Below are 25,154 nucleotides of genomic sequence, written 5' to 3'. Positions count from 1 at the left end.
AAATATTGTTCATCATAGTTCAACTTCTTTTTGAATTTTTATTTAGATTATTGTTATTGTTTATGTTGCTCTTGATTCAAGATTTCTTCATGCATGTTTCTCAAAATCATATTTCTTATAATGTATTAATCTACTATAGTTTATTCACCCATATTGATGGGTACCCATTTTGTTTTCTATTTTTTACTATAACAGTATTGCTTTGAAGATTTTGATATATGTAGGACTTCTTCCTGTCATTGCCTTTCCTTAGGATATGTGACAAATAATGAGTTTTTTGAGTATGAACAGTTGAGCAATTTCTCTAGTGTACTAGTTTGTCTTCCAACATCTCCAACATGGATTATTTCCTTCTTTATTAACTTTACCAACAATTTTATAGGTATGATTTAAAACAACAGATCAGTAGACATTTTTATGTTAATCTTTATGGGCAGAAAGAAGTGAATAACCTAGTTTTGTGAAGTAAAGGAATTTATATTCGTTTTGGGAAAATGGGACATAATCTTTTTTTTAAGATAAAAGAAGGTATCTTAATGGTACCTCTGCTAAAATCCTCCAGTGCTTTATTGTAACCTTGAAAACCTTATGTTTTATCAGCTTGTTAAGTACATACTGTAGGGTTGTTGTGATGATCTAGTGAAAAGATACTTAACATACTGTTTCTCAAACTCTAGGCATTTTCAATAGCTGTCCTTCCTGCCTATAATTCTCTCCCTCCTTATCTTCTGCTTCTCTTATGTAGGGGGCTAAAATTCTAGCTAGTCTGTCTAAAATATCTAATGAGTGGTCGCCATTAAATTATAAGCTTTAGCAAGAGTTAGACTTTTAAGCATTTATTAAGGAGAATAAGAATTTGGTGGAGAGAGAGAAAGAGGCCTAGATTCAGCTATCTATCTCAAGAAGCCCGCATTTCTGCTCCACTCTCCACAAGAGTCCTGATGAAAGAGAGAGCCAGCCTCGCCCCTTCTTCCTCCCCCAAGCCTCCTGTGAAACTGGGAACATCCCATCCACAAGCACACACAGCTCCAAGCTAATTGGCTGGTAGCTTTGATAGACAGTCCCCACGAGTAAACGTCACTTTCTGATGCCAAGGAAAAGCCTCATGGCTTGCCCTCAGATACCTTCTCCTCATGGCGGAGCTTTCCTACAGTAAATCTCCAGCAGGTGGCATCACTCCAATCATTACACTAGGCCAGCATGCTATTTTTATGCTTTCTTTCGTTTTTTTTTTCTTTTATTCAAGTTTTCTTGTACAAAATTGCTTCCTTCACTTCTATCAGGTCTCAGCTAAACTTTTCTAGTCCTCCTTTATGTTAGTACCTTCCTTTAGCAGGTAGGAAGAAAACATACATGCTTTTGCTTTTTTTTTTTTTTTTTTGGTCAGGGCAAATGAGGGTTAAGCGACTTGCCCAGGGTCACATAGCTAGTAAGTGTCAAGTGTCTGAGGTCACATTTGAACTCAGGTCCTTCTGAATCCAGGGCCGGTGCTTTATCCACTGTACCACCTAGCTGCCCCCCATAACATGCATTTTTAGATCACTTGCATGTGCCAGGCACTGTCCTAAGTGCTTTATAAATATTATCTCATTGTATCCTCAGAATAACCCTGTAAAGTTTGTGCTGTTATTATCCCCTTTTTACAGTTGAGGAAACTGAGGCCGAAAGAGGTTAAATGGCATACTCAGAGTCGCACAACTAATAAGTATCTCAGACTGCATTTAAACTCTCAGGTCACTCGACTACAGTCCCAAGCACTGTTATGCACCATATATTGGGGTGCGACAAAGTGAGCTAAAAGAGACCTAATAGATATTTTTCTGTCTATATTCCCCACCCCACCCCACCCCATTCTCTCTCTCTCTCTCTCTCTCTCTCTCTCTCACACACACACACACACACACACACACACACACACACACACACACACACACACACACACGCTAATACTGTCATTCTACTAATTAAAAAACTAATTCCTGTAAAAGTTAAGTGTAGGGACAGAGTTAGATTGGTTGAGTGAAAGGTCAGAACTGTCATACCTACTCCAAAACTTCTAAAAATGACCACAGAAAACCTGAATAGAATTCTGAATAGGAGAGCTAAGAAAAAGTCAGTCATTTTTCCAACTATGGCAGCTTAGGAAGACAGAAAGAGAGGTTTGTGGATACCTGGGTGGTGGATAGCTGAGAATATAGTGCAGTGGAAGCCATACTGTGTGGTGGCAGTAGCAGTGGTGGTGAGCAGCTGTGGCAGCACAGCACCCACAGAGATCCCAGGGGATTCCTATTCTAGTACTGAATGCAGAATCAGGGGCCATTGGGAAGCTCTATTGCCTATTTCTAGGTCCCAGTTCCAGGGTGGAGAGTGGTCATGGTCATAATAAAGGACAGCACCAACCAGGAGGGCAGTGACCCAATGTTTGCCCATATCTACAGATGTCCAAAATGAACTTTGAAAACAGGAGGACATAAATAATAGAGAGAAACTCAGGCCAGTCATACTCCACAGAGGTGAACAGAGCCCAACTCTGATATAAAGTCCAAAGTTAAGAAATAGGCTGGGGGAAAAAAATGCGCAAACAAAAAAAGAACCTGACCATAAATGTTGCTCTGGTGGAAGACACAAACTAAGGAGACGATGACCTGAAAACATCTACAAGCAAAGCTTCAGAGGGAAAAAAAAGGGATTTGATATAAGTTTAACAAGAATTCCCATAAGAGTTAAAGGGATTGGGGGCAGCTGGGTGGCGCAGTGGATAGAGCACCGGCCCTGGAGTCAGGAGGACCTGAGTTCAAATCCAGCCTCAGACACTTAACATTTACTAGCTGTGTGACCCTGGGCAAGTCACTTAACCCCAATTGCCTCACTAAAAAAAAATTAAAAAAAAAAAAAGAGTTACAAGGGATTAAAAAGAGCAAAAGGGGCAGCTAGAAGGTGCAGTGGATAGAGCACTGGCTCTGGATGCAGAAGAACCTGAGTTCAAATCCGGCCTCAGACACTTAACATTTACTAGCTATGTGACCCTGGGCAAGTCACTTAACCCTCATTGCCCCGCCAAAAAAACCTCAAAAAAAAACAAAAACAGAACTATCAAAAGAATGATTTTTAAAATAAAATAAGAATAGTAGAGGAAAACAGTTGAGAGGTGTGCAAGAAAATTATGAAAAGAGAATTAACAGTATGGCAAAAGAGGCACAAAAATATTGAATAACTCCTTAGAAATCAGAATTAGAGGGGTAGTTAGGTGATGCAGTGGATAGAGTAGCAGCCCTGGAGTCAGGAGGACCTGAGTTGAAAGTTAGTCTCAGAAACTTGACACTTACTAGCTGTGTGACCCTGGGCAAGTCACTTAACCCCAATTGCCTCACCAGAAAAGAAAAGAAAAGAAAGAAAGCTAGCTGAATTGGCCAAGTGGTAAAAGAGATACAAAACCATACTGAAGAAATCTCTTTAAAAATAAGAATTAGTTAAGTGCAAACTAATGACTCCATATAACATTAAGAAACAATAAAATAAGATCAAACAAAGGAAAAAAGTAGAAGATAATATGAAATATTTCACAGGAAAAACATGACTTTGGGAAATCAATTGGTGAGAGATCATTGAAGAACTATTACAGTACCTGAAAGCCATGGTTAAAAAAAAAAAAAGCCTAGCCATCATCGTTCAAGAAGGTTTAAAGGAAAACTGTCTATATATCTTAGAACCAGAAGGAAAAACAGAAATTGAAAGAATCTACCACTCCTCTCCTGAATGAAATCCCCCCAAAAACCCTCTCAGCATTGTGGCTAAATTCCCAAGCTCTCAATCAAGGAGAAAATATTGCAAGCAAACAGAAGGAAGTAATTCAGATACTGGGGATCCACTGTCATGGTCATGCAAGATTTATCAGCTACTACTATAATTGAATGAAGGTCTTGAAATATGATTTTCCAGAAGGCAAAGGAGCTAGGATTTTAACAGCCAAGAGTAATTTATCCAGCAAAAGTTTTATTAATATAATCCTACTGGTAGAAAATAAACATTTAATGAAATATAGCATTCTTTCAAGCATTCCTCTTGAAAAGACTAGAGCTGAATACAAAATTCGCATTAAAAGACAAGACTCAAGCATAAAAATGTAAACATGAGTAAGAACTCATGATAATTTAACAAGGTTAAACTGTTGACACTTCCATATGGGAAGATGATGATACTTGTAGCCCCTAAGAACATTATCATCATTGGGGCTTTTAAAACTATTCTACTTAAAGGTCATGAATGTGAGTCTACTTTGTTGGGATGATCACAGAAGAATGGAAGGGTCAGAAAGGGATGCACTGGGTGGGAGAAGGGGGAAGGGAAAGGAACAGTGGTGAAAATTATCTAACATAAAAGAGCCATGCAAGGAAGAGTGTTCACAACAGGGGAAAAGGGGGAAGGGGGTGGGGGAAACTTGTATTTTGTTCAAGGAGGTTTGTATACATATACACAGTTGGGTATAGATAATCATCTTGCCTATGAGGGAATGAGGAAAGGGGCAACTAGGAGTAATTATAGAGAGGATTGATTAAGGTTTGAAGCAAAACAGACTTTTATGGAGGGAACAGGGGGGGAAAAGGAAATAGTAGAATGGGATGGAGAAAAATACAATTCAAATTCATAACTGAATGTAAATTGGATAAACTCACTTTTAAAATGAAAGAATGCATTAGAAAATGATCCAACAATATGTTTACAAGAGATATACTTGAAATAGAAAAACATGCACAAGAGTTAAAATAATGGGCCTGATCAGGATGTGTTAATCTTCAGCTGAACTGAAAAGGGCAGGAGTAACAATCATGATCTCAGACAAAACAGAGAAATCAACAGAGATAATCAAGGAAACTACAATTTGCTAAAAAGGAACTGTAGACCATAAAGCAATATAAATATAAATTAAATCTGTGTCAAATGACATAGCATCTAAATTCTTGAAGGGAAAGTTAAATGAGTTACAAGAGGATATAGACAGTACAGCTATAGTGGGGTACTTCAATTTATTCTTCTCAAACCTATGTAATTCTAACCACAAAATAAAAAAGATGGTAAGGAGAACAATAAAATTTTAGAAGAAAACTAATATAGGTCTCTGGAGAATATTGAATGGGAATAGAAAGGAGTATACCTTTATCTCAACTGTATATTACACTATAAAAACTGACCATATATTAGGGCATCAAATCTCACAAACATACAGAAAAGCAGAAATACTAAATGTATCCTTTCAGACCATAATGCAATAAAAATTACATTCAATAAAGGTCCTATGAAGTATAAATTAAAAATTTATTGGAAACAAAATAATTCAGTCCTAAATAATGAATGGGTCAAAGAATAAATCATAGAAATAATAATTTAAAGAGAATAACAATGAGACAACAATGCCAAAATTTGTGGTATGCAGTCAAAGCAGTATGTAGGGGAAGTTTTATCTCTCTGACTGCATAGATCAATAAAACTAAGCAGATGAATGAATTGGGCATGCCACTAACAAAAACTAGAAAAAGAACAAATTTAAACCATCCAACTCAACACCAAAATGGAAATACTAAAAATCAAATACAAGATTAATATTTAATTTTGTTCTAATGCAGTTCTTTTAGGGCTTATAGTCCTTTCAGACCCTATTTGGGATTTTGTCACAGATAGTGGAGTGGTTTCCATTTCCTTCAGCTCATTTTACAGATGACGAAACATGAGGCCAACAGGGTTAAGTAGCTTGAAGACAGTCACACTGCTATTAAGTGTCTGAGGCCAAATTTAAACTCAGGTCTTCCTGACTCCAGACCCAGTGCTATATTCCCTGTGTTACCCAGATGCTGTAACATTTAAGTAGGAGCTAGTTTTATGAAAAATCAATTAAAACATAAACCAGTGGGGCAGCTAGGTGGCACAGTGGATAGAGCACCGGCCCTGGAGTCAGGAGGACCTGAGTTCAAATCCGGCCTCAGACACTTAACACACACTTACTAGCTGTGTGACCCTGGGCAAGTCACTTAACCCCAATTGCCTCACTAAAAAAAAAAACAACAAAAAAAAACATAAACCAGTGATTAATTTGATTATATTAAAAAAGAAGACAATCAAATTACTAGTATAAAAAATGAAAATAATGAATGTGCCACCAATGGAAATGAAATTAAAGCAATTTTATTTAGAGGTATTTTGACCAGTATTATGGCAGTAAAAGACAATAAATGAAATGGATAAATATTTATAAAAATATAAATTGTTCTAATTAGTGGAAAAGAAAATTGAAGATTTAAATAACTCTTTTTTAGAAAAATAAATTAAACAAATGAAGCTTATAAATGATCTTCCAAAGGGGGAAAAACCACTTCAGGATCAGATGGATTTACAAGCAAATTCTACAAAACATTTAAAGAAACATTAACTGCAATATGATATAGAGTCATTTATTTGTTCAATGACATACCAATTAAACAACCAAAGAATCTTAGAAAAACAATAACATAATTTATCTGCAGGAAAGAAACATCAAGAATATCAAGGGAATCAGTAATAATAAAAATGAAGGAAGATAGCCTAGTAGTACCAGTTCTCAAATTGTGCTATAATGCAATAAATGTCAAAAGAGTCTCATGCTGGATAAGAAATGGAGTGGTTGATCATTGTAATAGAACACACACACACACACACACACACACACACACACATATACATATACATATACACAATATACTGAAGCAAATGAGCACCATAGCTTACTGTTTGATAAATCCAAAGGTCCAAGCTATTTGGGGTGAGGACACACTATTTGACAAAAACTTTTGGAAAAATTGGAAAGCAGTCTGGCATAAATTAGGTCTAGACCAACATCTCACACTTGGTATACTAAGATAAGCTCAGAATGGGCACATGATTTATATATGAAGGATGATATAATAAGCAGTTTAGGGGAGCATGAAGCCAAATGTCCCATCTATAGCTGAAGAGAGACAATTATGAGAGGTAAAATGATTAATTTTCATTACATAAGATTAATGTTTTTGCAGAAAAAAATTTTATGCAGCCAAAATTAGAAGAAAAGGAAGAACCTAGTTTAAAAAAAAATTTCCAGCAAGTTTCCCTGATAAATTAGGCTTGATTTCTCAATTATATAGGTAACTGAGCTAAATTTATAAAAATAAGAAACATTCTCAAATTGATAAATGGTCAAACATATGAACAGGCACTTTTCAGAAGAAGAAATCAAAACTATAAAGTCATGTGAAAGAATGCTCCAAATCACTAATAATTAGAGAAACAATTCTGAGATGCTACCTTACAGATTGGCAAAGATAGAAAAGGGAAATCACAAATGTTAGAAAAATAGGTATAGTAATGCCCTATTGGTGGAGTTGTAACTGTTTCAATCATTCCAGAGAAAAATTTGGAACAATGCCCAAAGGGCCATAAGACTGTGTGTACTTTTTGTCCCAAAGATCCCCCTACAAGTACATATACCCAGGAGATCAAAGGAATAAGAAAAGGACCCATCTGTACAAAAATAATTGAAGAAGCTTTTTTTCTGGTAACATAGAATTGAGAACTGAGGGGATTTCCATCAATTGGAGAATGGCTAAACTTAAGTTATGGTATGATTTTGATGAAATACTACTGTGCTATTAGAAATGATGAGGTAGATATTTTCTGAAAAACTTAAAAAAACTAATGTGAACTAATACAACGTTAAATCGGCAAAACCAGAAGAACAACGTATACCATAAAAACAATGTTATAATTGTAATCAACTGCAACAACTGATAATACCTTACATGTATATAGTGCTTTATTGCTTGTAAAGTACCTTACGTATGTTATTTGATTAGTATATAAATTGTCTCAGTATAATTTAAAGTTAAACCTGTGCTTATTGGAAGTTTATACCTTGCCAATCATATTTCTCTAATCCTAGAATAATGAACTGTAGAAAAACATTTAGTTGCATAATCAGAACAAGAAAAATAGAAATATTTTTGTTTGTTCTGATAGATTTCATTGTTAGTGTTATTTCTGAAGATGAGAGTATCATTAAGAATATTAATCCCACGCGGATTTCAATGAAAATGTGGAAACTCTCAGGAAGTGGAAACCGTCAACCAGCCAATGTAAGTCACTGGAAAAGTACTCTTTACATATAAAAAAGGCATTTAGAAAGACTAACCTAACTCTACTTTTCTTAATTTTTAACATAATGTTCTCCATTGGTTAATTATCTCTTAGGCACTTTCTCTGAAATCTCCTAAATATATTTTAGTGATTTTCTAGGAGGAGATAAAAAGATCAGAAAGGAAGCATATGGATTTTCCTCAGAGGGTTGAATGGCAATTGCATATGAAGCAGTATTCTGGGGAGAATAGTTCAAGAGCACAGGTTTTATTGCTTTCCAGTGATTCATATCCTTTAATGATTTTATAATGTTATAGAGCAAATTTGTTCCAATCCTAATGTCTATCTCAACAGTTATCTATATTTTTAACCATTTTTCTCTATAAGTGACCTTTGGCTTGCAGCCATTTTAGAAAGGTTCCATGTTTTGACTTCTTGAGTTGGAGAAGAAATATATTTACCCTGTGCAAATTCTTCAGTTATTACACCTGTGTATTAAAATGGAAAACATTAGATTTTTATAAATTAGTTTTCAAGAGTCCTGTCAGTCCAGCCACATAGAAATTAAAGTTGTGCATTTGCCTGTATAAAGTTACTCTACTTAATCATTGTCTTCATTAAAATTTTTAATATGAACTACCCTATATACTAGCTGTAATATGTAAAATGTTTTGTTTTTCTCTTCAGGTAGAAACATTTAATTGTAGTAAAATAAAGGATAATGACAAGGAAGAGGGCTTCTTTTATTTCAGGTATTTTTCAATTATTTTTGTAATTTGTTAATGAATAATTGTTATAAATTGGTTATCTTGAAAATATTCTTCCCACCCTGGGAAAATATAACATGATAGCAAGTTTAGGAATTGTTGATTTACATATAATTTTATTTAAATTTTTTTATATGGAAGAAAGAACAATAGAAAAATTGTTAAATATGTGGGCTACTATTATCTATACTTGATTAGTGTTCAGAAATGTTTTACAGAGAAGAAGAATAACTTCTCTTTTATTGTAGAGGATTCTAAAAATTCTTCAGAATCTTACTGTCTTAGTCAGCAAGTATTTTATTCAACACTTTTCATGTGCCAGGCACTGTGCTTTGCTAACACTGACATTAAAGAGAAATTCGGGGCAGCTAGATGGCGCAGTGGATAGAGCACCGGCCCTGGAGTCAGGAGGACCTGAGTTCAAATCTGGCCTGAGACACTTAACACTTACTGGCTGTGTGACCCTGGGCAAGTCACTTAACCCCAATTGCCTAACCAAAAAAAAAAGAGAGAGAGAGAAATGCAAAAAAGAAAAAGAAACAGTCTATGCTGTCAAAGAGCATACATTTGAATGGAGGAGACACCATTTAGATATCTCTAGTACATAAAATATATAAAAAGAATAGATGAAGAAAATCCAAAAGAGCAAGGTATGAGTAAGTTGTGAGGACCAGGAAAGACCTACAGAAGGTAGGATTTGAGCTGAGTCAAAGGAAACCATAGAAACTATTAAGAGATGGAGGTGGCCGGGTTGTAGATGGCAGGCACCTCAAGCATTCTGTGATTGAGAGACAGTCAGTGAAAAAGCACAGAGGCAGAAGATGAAAGATTGTAGTCAAGTACCTTCAGGGAGATTGGTGTAAATGAGTTGGAGAGTACTGTGGAGAGGGGCTGCAAGAAAGAATTTAGAGAGGAAGGGAGCAGCCAGGTTAGAAGAGATGATTTAAATGCCAGAGGAGGGGGCAGCTAGGTGGTGCAGTAGATAAAGCACTGGCCTTGGATTCAGGAGGACCTGAGATCAAATCCAGCCTCAGACACTTGACACTTACTAGCTATGTGACCCCTGGGCAAGTCACTTAACCCTCATTGCCCTGCAAGAAAAAAAAAAAAAACAACCAAAAAACAAAAAATGCCAGTCAGTATTTGATCTTGGAGGTCCTGTGTGTGGGGTCTGTGACTTCATTAATGCTGTGATTTAGAAAAATAACTTTGACACAGCTGAGTGTGGGATGGATTGGGGGGGGGGGCAGGGACTTGAGGGAGGGAGACCACTTAGAAGACTTGCATTAGTCTAGGTTAAGAAGTTAAGGGCAGCTAGATGGCGCAGTGGATAGAGCACTGGCCTTGGAGTCAGGAGTACCTGAGTTCAAATGCTGCCTCAGACACTTAACACTTACTAGCTGTGTGACCCTGGGCAAGTCACTTAACCCCAATTGCCTCACCAAAATTATAAAAAAAAAAAAGAGGTTATGGGAGCCTGAATTCATATTGTTGCTGTGTGAGTGGAGAGGTGGGGCATATATGAGAGATATTGTAAAGAAGATAATATTTGATAAAGGATGCATGAGAGTGAGAAGTCAGAGATAAAACACTGATGTTGTGAAGCTTGGATGATGGTTTGGAAGGATGTTGGTGCTCTCAACGATAATAGGGAAGTTTAAAGGAAGGGAGATGAGTTAGCAAAAAAAGATGCTACGTTTCATACACCTATAGACTGTCCATTTCTAAATGTCCAAGAGGCAGTTGGAGATGAGTGACTAGCTTAGCAGAGAAACCAGAGCTACATATTTAGGATCTGGGAATCATTGAATTGATGGCAGCTGATGAGGTCAGGTGAGATAGAATAAGTCAAAAAGAACCTAAAAGAGAATATAGTAGAAAAAGTGGCATAGTAGTGGTTAGAAGCTTGAGGCTCTCCTTCTTGCCCTGGAAAAACATTTTTGTAAAACAAGATTGGTTAAAGTTGTTAGTACATTAGGAAAAAAGAACAATATTTGTTGTTTAAATTTGGTAAGGTACACCAGTGTGACTTTTCTATATTCATGAGTTCTGAAAATGCAAACCCTGGGGGAAAGGTGAGAAACAAAATAGAAAAGAGCAAAGAAATCCTATGACTTTAAGTACTTTCATTAGAATATTCAGGGATTTCTTTTTATTTTACAAAAACATCTTAGCAGAATTGAAAATCCCAAAAAGAATTTTCTAATTTCTCAAAATTAGTCACCCTACTTTTTCAGTCTTCTGTTTTTCCACAATTTGTACAGGAATGTTTTCCATCCAGAGCATATATTTCTACAAAGAAAAATGGGCAGGAGCATTTTGAGAATTAAGATGTGTCAGCTAATGTTCTACTTTTACTTAGTTCTCTTTTATGGATTTTTTGGGGAAAAACCCACATAAATCCTAAATTTCTTTCATTATTCAACTTTGAAATGTTTTCTCTTTTTAATTAAGGGATAAAGTGATTCCAAACAAAGTGGGCAGTTACTGCATCCAGTTTGCCTTTATGGTCGACAAATCTACTGTTCTCAACAGTGACCAGGTTTGTCTTTAGTTTTTACGTAGTACAATATGAAATGCAATCTGACTGAAGACTAAAATTTGGGGATTAATTTGATATTCTGGTTCTGACCCTGACCATGTATATTTGTACGTATTATAAATTTTAAAAAATATTTTTAGATTTAGAAAATGATAAAACATACTTTGGATTCAAAGTTATGTCTCTTATATTTTATTTGATTTGTTTCAAAAGGCACATTAGAATCAGGGGTATCAGCATCATGAATTTTAACCAATATTTGTTGAGCAACTAGAATATATAAAGCTCTGCATATATAACTATTATATGTGACATTTTAAAAAATTCTGATTATTAAATTTCCAAATGATAGCTTTCTATAGAGCATTTTAGTTTACTTTCTATGTTGTAAATAACTGAAATGTCATGATTGTTAATTTCCAAATGTCTTAAAGTTCACAATTTTCCCTAATTAGGAAACATTATTTATGTAAGTTTTAAGAGCCACTAGTCTTAGTATGATAATTTTCAAAATCAGTTGTTACTAGTTTTTAGAATGTGATTTTTTTTTTAATGTTTTGGCGTTTCAGTCATTTTATTTTAGTCTTATTTTAAAATATTTTAACTGAATAAATGAATGTTAGAATGTCAAAATAAGTTGTGTGAACCATCACCTCATTTCTTAACTTTAACATATACATATGTGAACATATTGTTAATCGGTTTGTTTTCCTTTTCTAAGATTGTAGTTGATGTCATACCTAATGAGCCAGTCAAGTTAGTTCCTGAATGTCTACCATCCACCCCAGCTGTTTCTAATGTTCCACCTATTGCCAATAGGACCTTAGTCAAAGACCTGTGTCTCAACATCGTGGTAATGTTTACCTCTTACTAAACTATCACAAGATAATTAATTGTACTTAGCCTTATGTTCGATGTGTTGAGAAGACTGTATGAGGTTTTTAGACTAATTAGGGCATCATCTTGTTTCTGATAGAGCAATTTGATGTTATGTTAATTCATTGATTCTTCTGTTCTTGATTATCCATTCTTAGATGGATGCAATGTAAACTAGCAGGTAATTTCAAAAGCATTATGTTTGATTTGATAAAAGTGGGGTTTTTGCAAACTTAGCATGGTAGTTATAGTAATCCTTTATTTTTTTATTTTATTTTATTTTTTTAGTGAGGCAATTGGGGTTAAGCAACTTGCCCAGGGTCACACAGCTAGTAAGTATTAAGTGTCTGAGGTTGGATTTGAACTCAAGTACTCCTGAATCCAGGCCAGTGCTCTTATCCACTGCGCCATCTAGCTGCCCCAGTAATCCTTTATTTATTCAGAAGTAATTTATTTGCTAATCTCAATTATCTTGTTCAGAATAGCTAAGAACCATGGTCTTTAGGAATGGAAAAGCCTGACTATCTCTCTCCTCACCCCCCCCCCCCAAAAAAAAAAAAAAAAGTAAAGTTTATGCACAAAACTCATATTTTATCTTAGGAGAAACCCTATATGCAGTGCCTTGCCCCAGTGGAGATTTTAAAATGTATCGGTGTGGGTGTGTATAAATGAATAACTTTTATTTTTAGACAAAATTATGCTAAGATTAGCTATGTGGTTTTCCATTTTGCAACAAATTATAAAGGGGCAAAAGCTGTGAGTTGGTCCTGCCAGTACCAGTTCTGGCAGCAGTAGAAGAGACAGAAAAGCCCATGAGTACTGAAAGTTTTCATAATCCATAGGCATGTAATGTAGTGCTGTAAAGACCAAGAGACCTCAGTAGCCATCGAGGATGTAACAATAATAAACTAAAATAATGGATATATAGGACATGTTGCATTTTTGAAGGATTTTCACCCCAGATCATTAAAATTACTTTCAAAAGTTGATCAATCATAAACCTCAATAATTTAAAATATCTCTGTGGACCACAGTTCATTTTTCAATAATGTTGTTGCCATAATCTGGTATTGTATGAGCACATTTTAATATTTATATGAATTTGTTGAGTTTGTATCTATTCGATAGTTGGAAGAGTCCAAAAGTATTTTTTCTATTTTAAAAGGCTAATGATTATCAGTTACAGTTTGTTTCACCAATCCTTCTCAATACTTCTTTATTAATACTTATACTTCCTATATTACATTCTTTTTTTTTTTTTTAAAGTGAGGCAATTGGGGTTAAGTGACTTGCCCAGGGTCACACAGCTAGTAAGTGTGTGTTAAGTGTCTGAGGCCGGATTTGAACTCAGGTCCTCCTGACTCCAGGGCCGGTGCTCTATCCACTGCGCCACCTAGCTGCCCCCTCATTACTTCTTAACAAACATTATAGTATATTAGTGCAGTAGTTATCTGTGAAATGGTTATATTATCACTTATTAGATATCAATTTTTTTCATTCTTCCACATTCCTTATCACCTAATTTTTACCTAGAATGATTCATTTAAGGTCACAGACTGTGTGCTAAGTATTGTTACTAATATAAATAGAAAGTGAAATCATTTTGGAGATTTTCATATCAATATTTTTCAAATTTATTCATAAAGCTTCAAAGAAAAGCTATGAAGCTTTTCATAGGATCATAGACTTGGAGCTGGTAGGAACTAAAGAAGTTATCTTAAGCCCCCACACCCACCTCCTAAACTCTGTGCTCCTCCATATAGCAAATAAAGACACTAAGCCTCATGTATATTAAATGACTTTGCCAAAGTGATTTTCTTTCTCTCATTCATTAAATTCCAGTGGTGCTCTGTTAACCTTTAGATCACTTTGGTCTCCCCAGTTACTAGTAGTTTCTCCTCCAAAGGTTAACTTGTATTTTCTTTGTGGAATGTTTGCTCCTTGAGTGCAGAAGATGTACCACTTTTGTATTGAGTGTCTGGCATAATACCAGGTACACAGCTACTTTGCTCTTTATGATTGCTTATTGATTAAGTTCACATGGGTAGTAGAAGGTAGAATGACGGGTATCAGTTCAGTGTTCTTTCCATTTCACCACAATGCTTTTTTAACCATGGGTCCTTGTTCTCAGTAATGCAATGAAAAAGAGCACAGTTATTGACAGTATTGGGTAGAAAATTAAATAAAGAAAAGGAGAAAATAAGAGAATTGCCAGAAAGGTGATGCAGGTTGGTGACAATGTCAGCATTGACCGGTAAATTTAGAAGCCCAGTTATTTGTGTAGTATATTCAGTATCATTTTCTTCCCATTGCACTATGCTTTTTTTTTTTTTTTTTTTGCACGGGGCAATGAGGGTTAAGTGACTTGCCCAGAGTCACCCAGCTAGTAAGTGTCAAGTGTCTGAGGCTGGATTTGAACTCAGGTCCTCCTGAATCCAAGGCTGGTGCTTTATCCACTGTGCCACCTACCTGCCCCTTGAGGTTGCTTTTTAAAAAAAATTTTGGATTATGAATATCAGAAGGACAAATACTAAGTTAATCTTTGTAGTACTATACAAAATTCAATATATTTGAGACTGGCATATCTTTTTACAGATTTTTATTCCCAAGTGATTATTTTAATTAATTATGACTTTTTTAAATTTAAGGATGAACACAATAATCGCACTGGGATTAATTTGGTTGGCAAGATAATTGCTAAAATTAAAAGTTCTAATGAAGAAGATACTGAGATTCCACTTTTTAATGGGAAAACTGGAATGGTTGAATTTCCATTTATCAACGGATCAGCTGAAATCAAGGTAATTTTTTTTTTACCAATACTTTTATGAAATTTTTATTGATGTATTTTATTTTTAATATCACCCAAATTTCCTTCTTTTTCCCTCCTCTCACCTCTCCCAGAAAACTGTCCCAAATATCAAAGTACACACACACACACACACACACATACACACACACGAGATGAAGAGAAAAAAGTCAGCAGAATTCATTCTTGAAAACATATGCAATATTCCACACCTGTGGAATGCCTAATAATGGAATCTCTAGGTCAAAAGGAATGGGCATTTTAATTTTAATTTATATAATTCCATATTGCTTTTCAGAATAGTTGTACTGATTGATAGCTTTACCAACAACTAATGTGCCTGTTTTCCTACATCACCTCCCACCATTAAGTACTCCCATCTTTTGTTATTGCTAGTTTTCTGGATGTGATATCAGTATCTTCTATGTAGTAATCCAGGCAATGTGCATGATTGTATAGAACATCTGAATCATGAAATCACACCCATTTTAGTGTGTGTGTGTGTGTGTGTATAATTGGTAATTTTTAAAAAGTCAGCATAGTCACTGAATTTCTGAGCCTGAGACAGTTTCCTAAGATTTAACTATTAAGTTATAGACAAGATATGATCTGCTATGATCGGCAATCTTGGAAGGAGTCCCTATGTTGGCAGAATTATAGATGCTTAATGTAGTGACACATACTTGTTACATGCGGATACATGTTAGTTTTTGGTAATGATTTGTTATGTTATATTACCAATGATTTGGTAATAATGTTATATTTAGGGAATAATTTTCTTTCTAATCTTGTGATGTTGCATTGCTGTTCTAACCAAGATTTTTTTTTTTTCAAAAAAATTTTTTCTAACCAATATTTTTAAAAAAGATTTTGTGTTTTTTGCCTGTGCTTTCATAGCAATAATCTCTTATTGCCAATCCATTAGTCTTTTATCAGACCCTGTCTTCCTTGATCTGTCTACAGGATTTGACATGATTTTCTTCTTGAGAGCAGGGACAATTTAATTTTTTTCTTTATATTCCTAGCACATAGCTCAGTACCTATCATATAGTTGGTGCTTAACAAATATTGATTGATTGACCATAATTTACTATTGAATATTCTCTCATCTAAATATTTATGACATTTTTTTCTTGTTTTTCCTTTTACATGTCTTCTCAGTCTCCATTCTTATGCTCTCTAAATGTAGATTTGCTTCAGTGTTCTGTCAGGAGCCCTCTCCCCCCTATATTCTCCTTTATTGACATCCTCAGCTCTCATCATAGTTAGCATCTTTATCTATATTTATTTTATCTATATTTAGCTGTGGTTACTCTCTCGAGATCAAATCCTTCATTACGACCTGCTTAGTGGACATTTCTAAAGATGTCCTATAGGCATCTCAAACCCAATGTATCCAACATGGAATTCATTGTCCTTTTCTGTCCAGTGTATCACTGTCATTCCACTCACCCAAATTTGTATTAAAAGTCATAATTGAATTCTCACTTTCCTACAATCCTCCAAAGTCAAGTTATTCTTACCTAGTGTTGATCCTGTAACAACGGTATCTCTTACATTGATGATCTTTTTCTCTTCACTCATACAACACACCTAAACTCCAAGATTAGACCTTCATCGTCCTTTGCCTGGACTATTACAATATCCAAGGGACTATTTTTTGCCTTTATTTTGTATCTTAGCTCTTAAAACAACATAGATACTTAATAAATTTTTATTGATTGAATATAAGTGGAACTTAAGGATACCTGGGTAGCAGTCTAAAGCTGAGAATGTATCAGTTTCAGGTAATTTTAAACATCTAATTTATAGAAAGTACTGACCAAAAAAAAAAATGGATTTCAACATCTTACATATAAATATTCAATTATGAGTTCTTAAATAATCCTTGGATCTAGAACGTCTCATATGCCTAGAATATACTCCCTCTTTCTAATATCTCTCCAATTGTTAGTGCTTTCCCTTCCAAACTACCTTGTACTTAAAGACTTCGTATATATTCACATGTACCTTTATGTTTTGTATTTTTATATATACTCTCCCATTAGAATATAAGCTCATTTGAAGTAGGGATTGTTTCTTATAGCTTATAGTACATACACATAGTAGGTACTGAATAACTCATTAGTGATTGATTCTATCATTGGAGCCTAGATTTAGAGCTAGAATAGACCTCAGAGGCTATCTAGGCCAATCATTGTATTTTCTTGTTAGGAAACTATGGGTCTGAGATTTGAGTTTTCTAAGGTTGAATAGCTTAAGACCCTGGGCAAGTCACTTAACCCTCATTGCCCTGCTCGGCCCCCCCCCCCCAAAAAAAAAAAGTTTCTTTAAAATAACACATAGTATTATCAGTTTTTAAAATCCACATATTATTTTAAACCTGGGGAAATAATTATCACCCTAAAGGTCTTTTACAAAGGAATATTTTACAACTTAAACCTGAGTTCACAAGGATTTAAATAAGACAGATTGGGGCAGCTAGGTGGCGCAGTGGATGGAGCACCGGCCCTGGAGTCAGGAGTACCTGAGTTCAAATCCGGCCTCAGACACTTAACACTTACTAGCTGTGTGACCCTGGGCAAGTCACTTAACCCCAATTGCCTTGCTAAAAAAAAATAGTAATAATAATAAATAAATAAATAAGACAGATTGTCTTAAAAAGTAATTTGCTTACTAGCTGTATGACCCTGGGCTAGTCACTTAACCCCAATTGCCTCACCAAAAAAAAAGAAAAGAAAAGAAAAGTAATTTGAATTATTTTAGCCTTCATGGATTTTTTTTCTTAGCATTTCAGAAACCCAATCAATCCCATTTTTACTAAAATTGGTGTACATCTATTTTCATACAAATTGAAACAAAACCAGCACTAAATGTTGAGCAAGTCATACAATGAAATGGCATAAGATATCAGTACAATACAACATATAACCACATTTGATATTTGTTACCAATTTAAATGATTTCCCCAGTCACTGGGAAAGGGAATAGTCTAGAACACTAAAGCATAGCTATGTTATTGTCTCATCCATTGTGATAATAAAGAAATTATTGTTTGTACTGTTAGCAAGTTGGATCCCTAAGACCGGCTTGGAACATTAATTGTTGAATATTAAGGTGTTAGCTTCTGTTTTTTCCCATTAACTGTATGCTTAGACCCACATTTTGTCGATTTCCTCTAACCACTATAGGTCTCTAGTTTCACTTGTAAATACGGGACTAATCACAGTAAAGTCTGTTTAAGAAACTCCTTAATTATTTGAACAATAAATGCTTTTTGCTAAACTTTTTATTTCTCAGTAGATTTTTTTTTTACGTATAAGGTGTTTTATTTTTTTCCGTTACATGTAAAGATAGTTCTCAACTTTTGTTTATACAAGCTTTACAGTTTCAGATTTTTCTCCCTCCCTCCCCTCCCTCCCCCCTCCCCTAGACAGCAGGTAATCTGATATAGGTTATATCTATATATCTATATACATATGCATATATGTATAGATATATATATTTATACACACACATATATATCTATATATATACACACATAATAACATTAATCCTATTTCTGCATTAGTCCTGTTATAAGAGAAAAAATCAGAGCAATGATGAAAAACCTCAAAATAGAAAAAAAACCAACAGCACCAAAAACAAAAGAAATAGGATAGTTCATTCAGCATCTATACTCCACAGTTCTTTTTTTTTTTCCTGGATTTGGAGATCCTCTTCTATCATGAGTTCCCTGGAACTCTTCTGTACCATTGCATTGGTGAGAAGAATATAGTCCCTCACAGTAGATCAACACTCAATGTTGATGATTCTCAGTAGATATTTATGCAACTGTGATATCTTTTGGCTATAAGTGGTAAAACTTAACATGCATACTTTTGAATGTATTTCCACATAAGAATACTCATTGCTCAATTTTTTTTTCTCTTTTCCACCACAAATAATTTCTTTTACTGTATTAAGAACTTAATGTTAATAGAGCACTACATTTACACCTGAGGTCTATGAAAGGCATTGAGAGAACAAAAAACCTGCTGAAATGGAGCTTATATGGTCTAGCTAAGGAATAAGACACAGATACTTCAGTGAGTTTAAGTGTTCATTGTGCAGTTTTCACAGGCCTTCTCATTATGTTCTATTCTAGCCTTTCCATAAATCTTTTGTAAAGGATCTATCCAATATGTTGGAGGCTTTTCTTTTCTTTTTTCTTTTTTTTTTTTTAGTGAGGCAGTTGGAGTTAAGTGACTTACCTAGGGTCACACAGCTAGTAAGTGTTAAGTGTCTGAGGTCGGATTTGAACCCAGGTACTCCTGACTCCAGGGCTGGTGCTCTATCCACTGCGCCACCTAGCTGCCCCGGAGGCTTTTCTTTTAAATCTTTTAATAATCTATTGGTATCAGTTCAGTATTCAGGCTATATGTTATCCTTCACTCCCTACTTAACCTTTCCCTCCACTTTTCCAAGGACACATTTCTTAGATGAGATCTTTATTGTCATTTCTTGTATGAATACAAGTCCAGCTACCACCTACTTAAACCAGATTGGATCAACTATACCCAGCATGCAGTTGTATTTCTTTCTCACCCCTAGGTTTTTTCCATTTAATTTTTCTTGTCATCTCTGTTCAGTGATTATGAATTTTATTGAGGAGGACCTATACTACTATTCTATGACTTTTTATGCCCTTGGCACAATGTTATCTGGAAGGTTCTGGAGGACCTTACCATTTATGGGGAATCTCTCCCCACTGTTAACTCTGCAGCATATCCTCTATGACAGACTCTGTGGAGCATATAAGTCTCTAACTTATACTTCATTTGGCACTGTGAGCAAAAAGATCTAGATTGAATACATTAAGGAATCTTAGATCATATTCACATGTACATGGAGAAAACTTATAGGAAGAGAACCTTTAAGGTTTTGTTTTTATTACACATAGGGAAATCTTTAAAATTGTAAATATTGTGGGCTTGTAAACTACATTCCTTTTATTCAATTATATTAATTGCAGTAATTCAGTTAATATTTAGTAAGTATTTACCATGTGTGAGGCACTCTGCCTTGTTCCTTTGGCCTAGAGTTAGGAAAACCTGACTTCAAACCCAGCCTCAGACACTAACTCTGTCACCTTGGCAAGTCATTTAACTTCTTTTTCCCTCAGTTTCCCTCAGGGTTGTTGTGAATATCAAATGAGATAATATTTATAAAGTGTTTAGCACTGTGCCTGGAACATAGTAGGTGCTATTCAAATGCTAGTTGTTGCAGTTATTATTTCTTCATTGGTTTATCTTCTAGTCCGGTTCATGGGGAGTTGAGAAGATTATAAATTCTTGTATACAAATAAATTATGTAAAGCATAGATAACATGATAGAATAATTTCAAAAGGGAGGTAGCATTAACAGTGGACATCAAGAACAGACTCAGATAGGAGGGACAACCTTCCCCATCTGTATTTTGAAGAAAGCTCAGAATTCCAAGAGATTGACATGAGAAAATTTAGCACCAGGTAATAAAATATTATTAACTGTCTTTTGTATGTTGGGCACTATGCAAAATGCTGGAGATAAAAGTAAAAGGATGACATAACTTTTTTTTGTTGGTTGTTTGTAGGTTTTTTGTGGGGTGATGAGGGTTATGTGATTTGCCCAAGGTCACACAGCTAGTAAGTGTCAAGTTTCTGAGGCTTGATTTGAACTCAGGTACTCCTGAATCCAGGGCCAGTGCTTTATCCACTGTGCCACCTAGCTGCCCAGATGACATAACTCTTACAGGAGTTTGCACTCCATGTATGGGAGACGAAGGAAGAAGCATGAAGGTCATTTATGGGAAATGGCAGTTTAATATGTCTAGAGTATATGAAATACAAATGGGAGCCAGATTATGGAGCAACCTTAGATACCAGATGAGAATTTTTTTATTTTATCCTAGGGACAGAACAGAGCCATTGAAGATTTTAAAGTAGAAATGTAAATGCTCGGTATTTTAAGATTATCAATTTGATAGGTGTGTGGAGGAGGAATAGATGGGAGGGGAAGAGATTAGAGGCAGGGAAATTAATAATAATGGCTAGCATTATATATTATTTTTTATGTGTTAACTCATTTGATTCTCACAACAACCCTATGAGGGAAGTGGTTTTGTTATCCCAATTTTACAGAAGAGGAAACTAAGGCACATATAGATTAAATGACTTGCCTCACTCACAGTGCTTATCAGTTTCTGAGGCACGATGCAAACTCAGATCTCTTGACACCTAGTAGTGAAGAGAAGGCATGGGAGTGGTTGACTAAATTTGACTTTGTCGAAGTGGTCTTGTAGAAAGAGCCCTTAGAAAAGGCCATTCAGTTTAGCACATATGACATCATAGTTAACCCTGGGGAAAGCAGTTAATAAACAGGCTGTAAAACCAGATTGGAAGAGATTGAGAAATTAGTTGGAAGTAAGGAAATAGAAGCAACTATTATAGAAGTTTGTATGTGAAAGGAGAAGTGTTATAGGATGATAGCTTGAGAGGGAGTAGCTAGACTAAGCATGTGTTGGGTTTTTTTTTTTTAAAGAATGGCAGGGGGACAGCTAGGTGGTCCAGTGGATAAAGCACCAGTACTGGATTTAGGAGGACCTGAGTTCAAATGTGATCGCAGACACTTGACAGTTATTGGCTGTGTGACCCTGGGCATTTCACTTAACCCTCATTGTCCTGCAAAATAATAATAATAATAATAATAATAATAAAATTTTCTCTGCATCTTCTGGGGGCAGCTAAGTGGTGCAGTGGATAAAGCATGGCCCTGGATTCAGGAGGACCTGAGTTCGAGGCCGGCCTCAGACACTTGTCACAGGTAATCAAGATAGTGGGGGTTTCCACTTTCTAATGGGAGAAGACTGCACATAAAAGGAAACTAGAAAATGGGGGAGGGATATTGCATTATGCAGGTGGTGACACAGTTTGATATGGAGCTATAATTGGAGGTAGATCCTGGTTCTGGACAAGGGGAAGATTCCCTTTCAAGGCTCAAGTTCGTTTTGAGAGTGGAGTCCAAAACTCTTACAGGAAGCTAGGAGGCAAAGATAATCACTGAAGTGTAGATAGCATGGTTTGGGGTTGATGGCCAGGCAATCAGACAGAGGCTTGATTACCAGCATGTTTGTGTGAGTGCTCAAAAAAGTGGTCTTCTGTTTTGTGTGTGTGTGTGTGTGTGTAAGATTATCAGTTTTATATATCTATATCTATTTGGTAAAAATCTGTTCCTTCTTTTCTTTTCTTTTCTTTTTTTTTTTGTGAGGCAATTGGGGTTAAGTGACTTGCCCAGGGTCACACAGCTAGTAAGTGTTAAGTGTCTGAGGCCAGATTTGAACTCAGGTACTCCTGACTCCAGGGCCGGTGCTCTATCCACTGAGCCACCTAGCTGCCCGACTTTTTTTTTTTTTAATGTTCCTTATTTTCTTAACAAATGGTTCTATAAGATCATTCTCAACTCTAACATTTTTATGTACAGTAGCTTGGTTAATGACTGTCCAAGGACATGGATTTTATTATTGCTTTTTCTCCTGAATAATATCTCTCAGAATTACTTCTCCTTTCCACTATCCCATGTCATACCTTTCCTTGGTATCCAATTTGCCACATTTCATGAGCATCTTACCTTTTTTCATATTCATATTCTGTACTCTGAGCTGTCTGCCCCTTTCAGTCCTATTTTGTCAGAATCTAGGCTTCAAAAAAGGAAAATGAGGGTTGAGAAAAGAAGTATGAAAAAATAAAATGAGGGAAATTGTCAGAGAACATTTATTATCACAGTGATAATTTAAAGTTAATTTTCTTTGGATCTCATTCTCTCTCACTGCTTTTAGTGATTGCATTTTCACTTTCTACCCTTGCTTTCTATATTATTTATTGATATTTGTTCAAAATTACCCGCACAAAGTATCACTTTCATTTTGGATGTGATCATTTAGTAGTGGCTTTGGGGTGGATTTTCTCTATGGTAGGAATATTTTAAATTTCATTTACATTTTATTTGAGTTCCTTTTTATTCTATTTTGTGATGCCTACTAACTTAAAAAATTATATTTTAATGCATCCTTTAGATAGTTTTTAGAAATATTAAAAAATCCCCAACCCTATGGGGTTTAATCACCTGGGATGTTGTGTCTACTTCCATGGTAACAGTTGTAACTGTAACTCAGCTGTGGGAATTTGGGATTTTTTTGTATGTTTTACCTTCTTTCCTCTCTTGTTTGCTCTTAACCATGTGAATTTGGAAGATTTTGTTAAGAATACAGGTGAGCTCTGGTAATTCTGATTGTATTTTTTATTTATATTTTGGATGAAAGCTATATTTCAATTTGGTAATTTTTTACAAGGTGATTTCTGATAAAAGATCCATTGATTTCAGAAATTATGTACTGAAAAGTCTTAAATGATCTATATTTTATTTTTTGTTAAGAGAATGCTTATGAATTTTAATTCTTAAAGGCAAGAATTTTTAAGCATACATCTATGTATTATTTATCTTAAAATATAGTATAATTTAACCTGTGTTAATAGATGTGTAAAATACTTTTTAAAACCTAGTTTCTCTTACTGGTGGTATATTTTTTATTTGCATAGGACCTAGTGCTGGCAGAAAATAGTCCTGGAAAGGACAGTACTGAGTATTTTATTGTATTTGAACCCCAACTACCATCTTTATCAAGAACATTGGAACCTTACAGTCTACCATTTATGTTTTACAATGGTGAGTTTCTCAAGACAGGGATGCTTAAAACTTTAATCACTTGGTGTTATTTTAATGTACAGCATGGTTACTATAAAATTAAATAGAGTAAATTGTTGTTTCTTTTATTGTTTTATAAAAGCAGCATAAAAATATTGAAATATTATTCAAAGTAAATTATTATAATTTTTTTCCTTAGACTTTAGGAAGCAGCAGCAGATGGCAGCACTTACCAAAGAGAGAGACCAGCTATCTCAGTCTATTGTTCTGTACCGAAATTTATTTGATGCCAGCCATCAGCTTGTTAATGAAATGAAATGTAAGTTAATGTCATTCAAGTGCAGTTGTAAAAGTATTATGGCGGAATTGCTTAATAATGAATGTAGTTTGGTTATACCTTAGGAAACAAATGTGAATATATTTTGACAATACCTCTCTGCTCTTGACCTTAGTGCACTTTTAAAAATATTTTCTTTAATGATCATTTTCATTTTTGTATAGCACTGACAGACATAATCATTAGGTTGTTTGCTTTCAGAGTATTATTGAACCAAAGAATAAGGGCAATAATTTCTATTATTCTGTTGATTTTTATGACAGTAAAGCAACCATAACTTTTTAGTTAAAAATTTGGTCTCTATGGATGGATCATTTCTCCTTCATAGACTTTGACTTCTTGATTATAATAGTCATGTAGTATTTTATATACACTGTTTACCTCATTTCATTAGCTCTTGCATGAGTGCCTAATGGAAAGAAGTGATATGTGTATGGCTTGAGAATTGGTAGCAGAAGATACTGCCACCTTCCTAAGTCACCTCCCCTTTTGTATTTTGCCTTTTTGTTTTCAGAATGACTAATGTTTGAATGTTACTGTTTCTTTAAATATTGGCAAATGTTTTGCCTTCTCTGGATGTCAAGATATCATCATGAATCTCGTTCTAGAGTACAGGATAAAAATTAATATGTTGAACACACCATTAAAATAATGTCATGCATATTGTCGTGTTTTAACATCAAGCTTCAAAAACTTTTAAGGCACATAAAAAATGAACAGTCCTTATTAGAATTTGTGCCGTATTTAATTAAGTTATTTATTTTAGGCCAAGCCCAAGAAGCAGGGTCAAAAGAAGTCCATTTGAGGAATGAGCTAAAAAAACAGCATATAAACATTCCAACAACACAACAGGTATGTTTGTCAACTATAACTATAAGCACATTTATTATGTACACACATATGTATGTATGTTCTTCTTAAATCCCAAGCTTAGAAAATGGTTTATATCATAAAACAAATATT

The 25,154-nt window shown here is 34.9% G+C and overlaps 1 protein-coding gene across 2 annotated transcripts in view; it reads left to right on the top strand.

The window, feature by feature from the left end:
• The window catches only part of SMCHD1 (structural maintenance of chromosomes flexible hinge domain containing 1), a 175,891-nt gene that overhangs the window by 106,615 nt on the left and 44,122 nt on the right, over positions 1-25,154 (top strand). For both annotated transcript variants that reach the window (XM_043963441.1, XM_043963450.1), the window contains exons 33-40: positions 8,023-8,138; positions 8,827-8,891; positions 11,361-11,448; positions 12,170-12,301; positions 14,973-15,125; positions 23,749-23,875; positions 24,054-24,173; positions 24,958-25,043. In XM_043963441.1, the coding sequence (XP_043819376.1) occupies positions 8,023-8,138; positions 8,827-8,891; positions 11,361-11,448; positions 12,170-12,301; positions 14,973-15,125; positions 23,749-23,875; positions 24,054-24,173; positions 24,958-25,043 (887 nt within the window). The remainder of the gene's footprint in view (positions 1-8,022; positions 8,139-8,826; positions 8,892-11,360; positions 11,449-12,169; positions 12,302-14,972; positions 15,126-23,748; positions 23,876-24,053; positions 24,174-24,957; positions 25,044-25,154) is intronic.

The sequence above is a fragment of the Dromiciops gliroides genome, chromosome 1 (assembly GCF_019393635.1).
Source record: "Dromiciops gliroides isolate mDroGli1 chromosome 1, mDroGli1.pri, whole genome shotgun sequence".
Classification (NCBI taxonomy): Eukaryota; Metazoa; Chordata; class Mammalia; order Microbiotheria; family Microbiotheriidae; genus Dromiciops; species Dromiciops gliroides.
The sequence above is the reverse complement of the archived record's forward strand: the minus strand, read 5'-3'. Positions and strand labels throughout refer to the sequence as shown.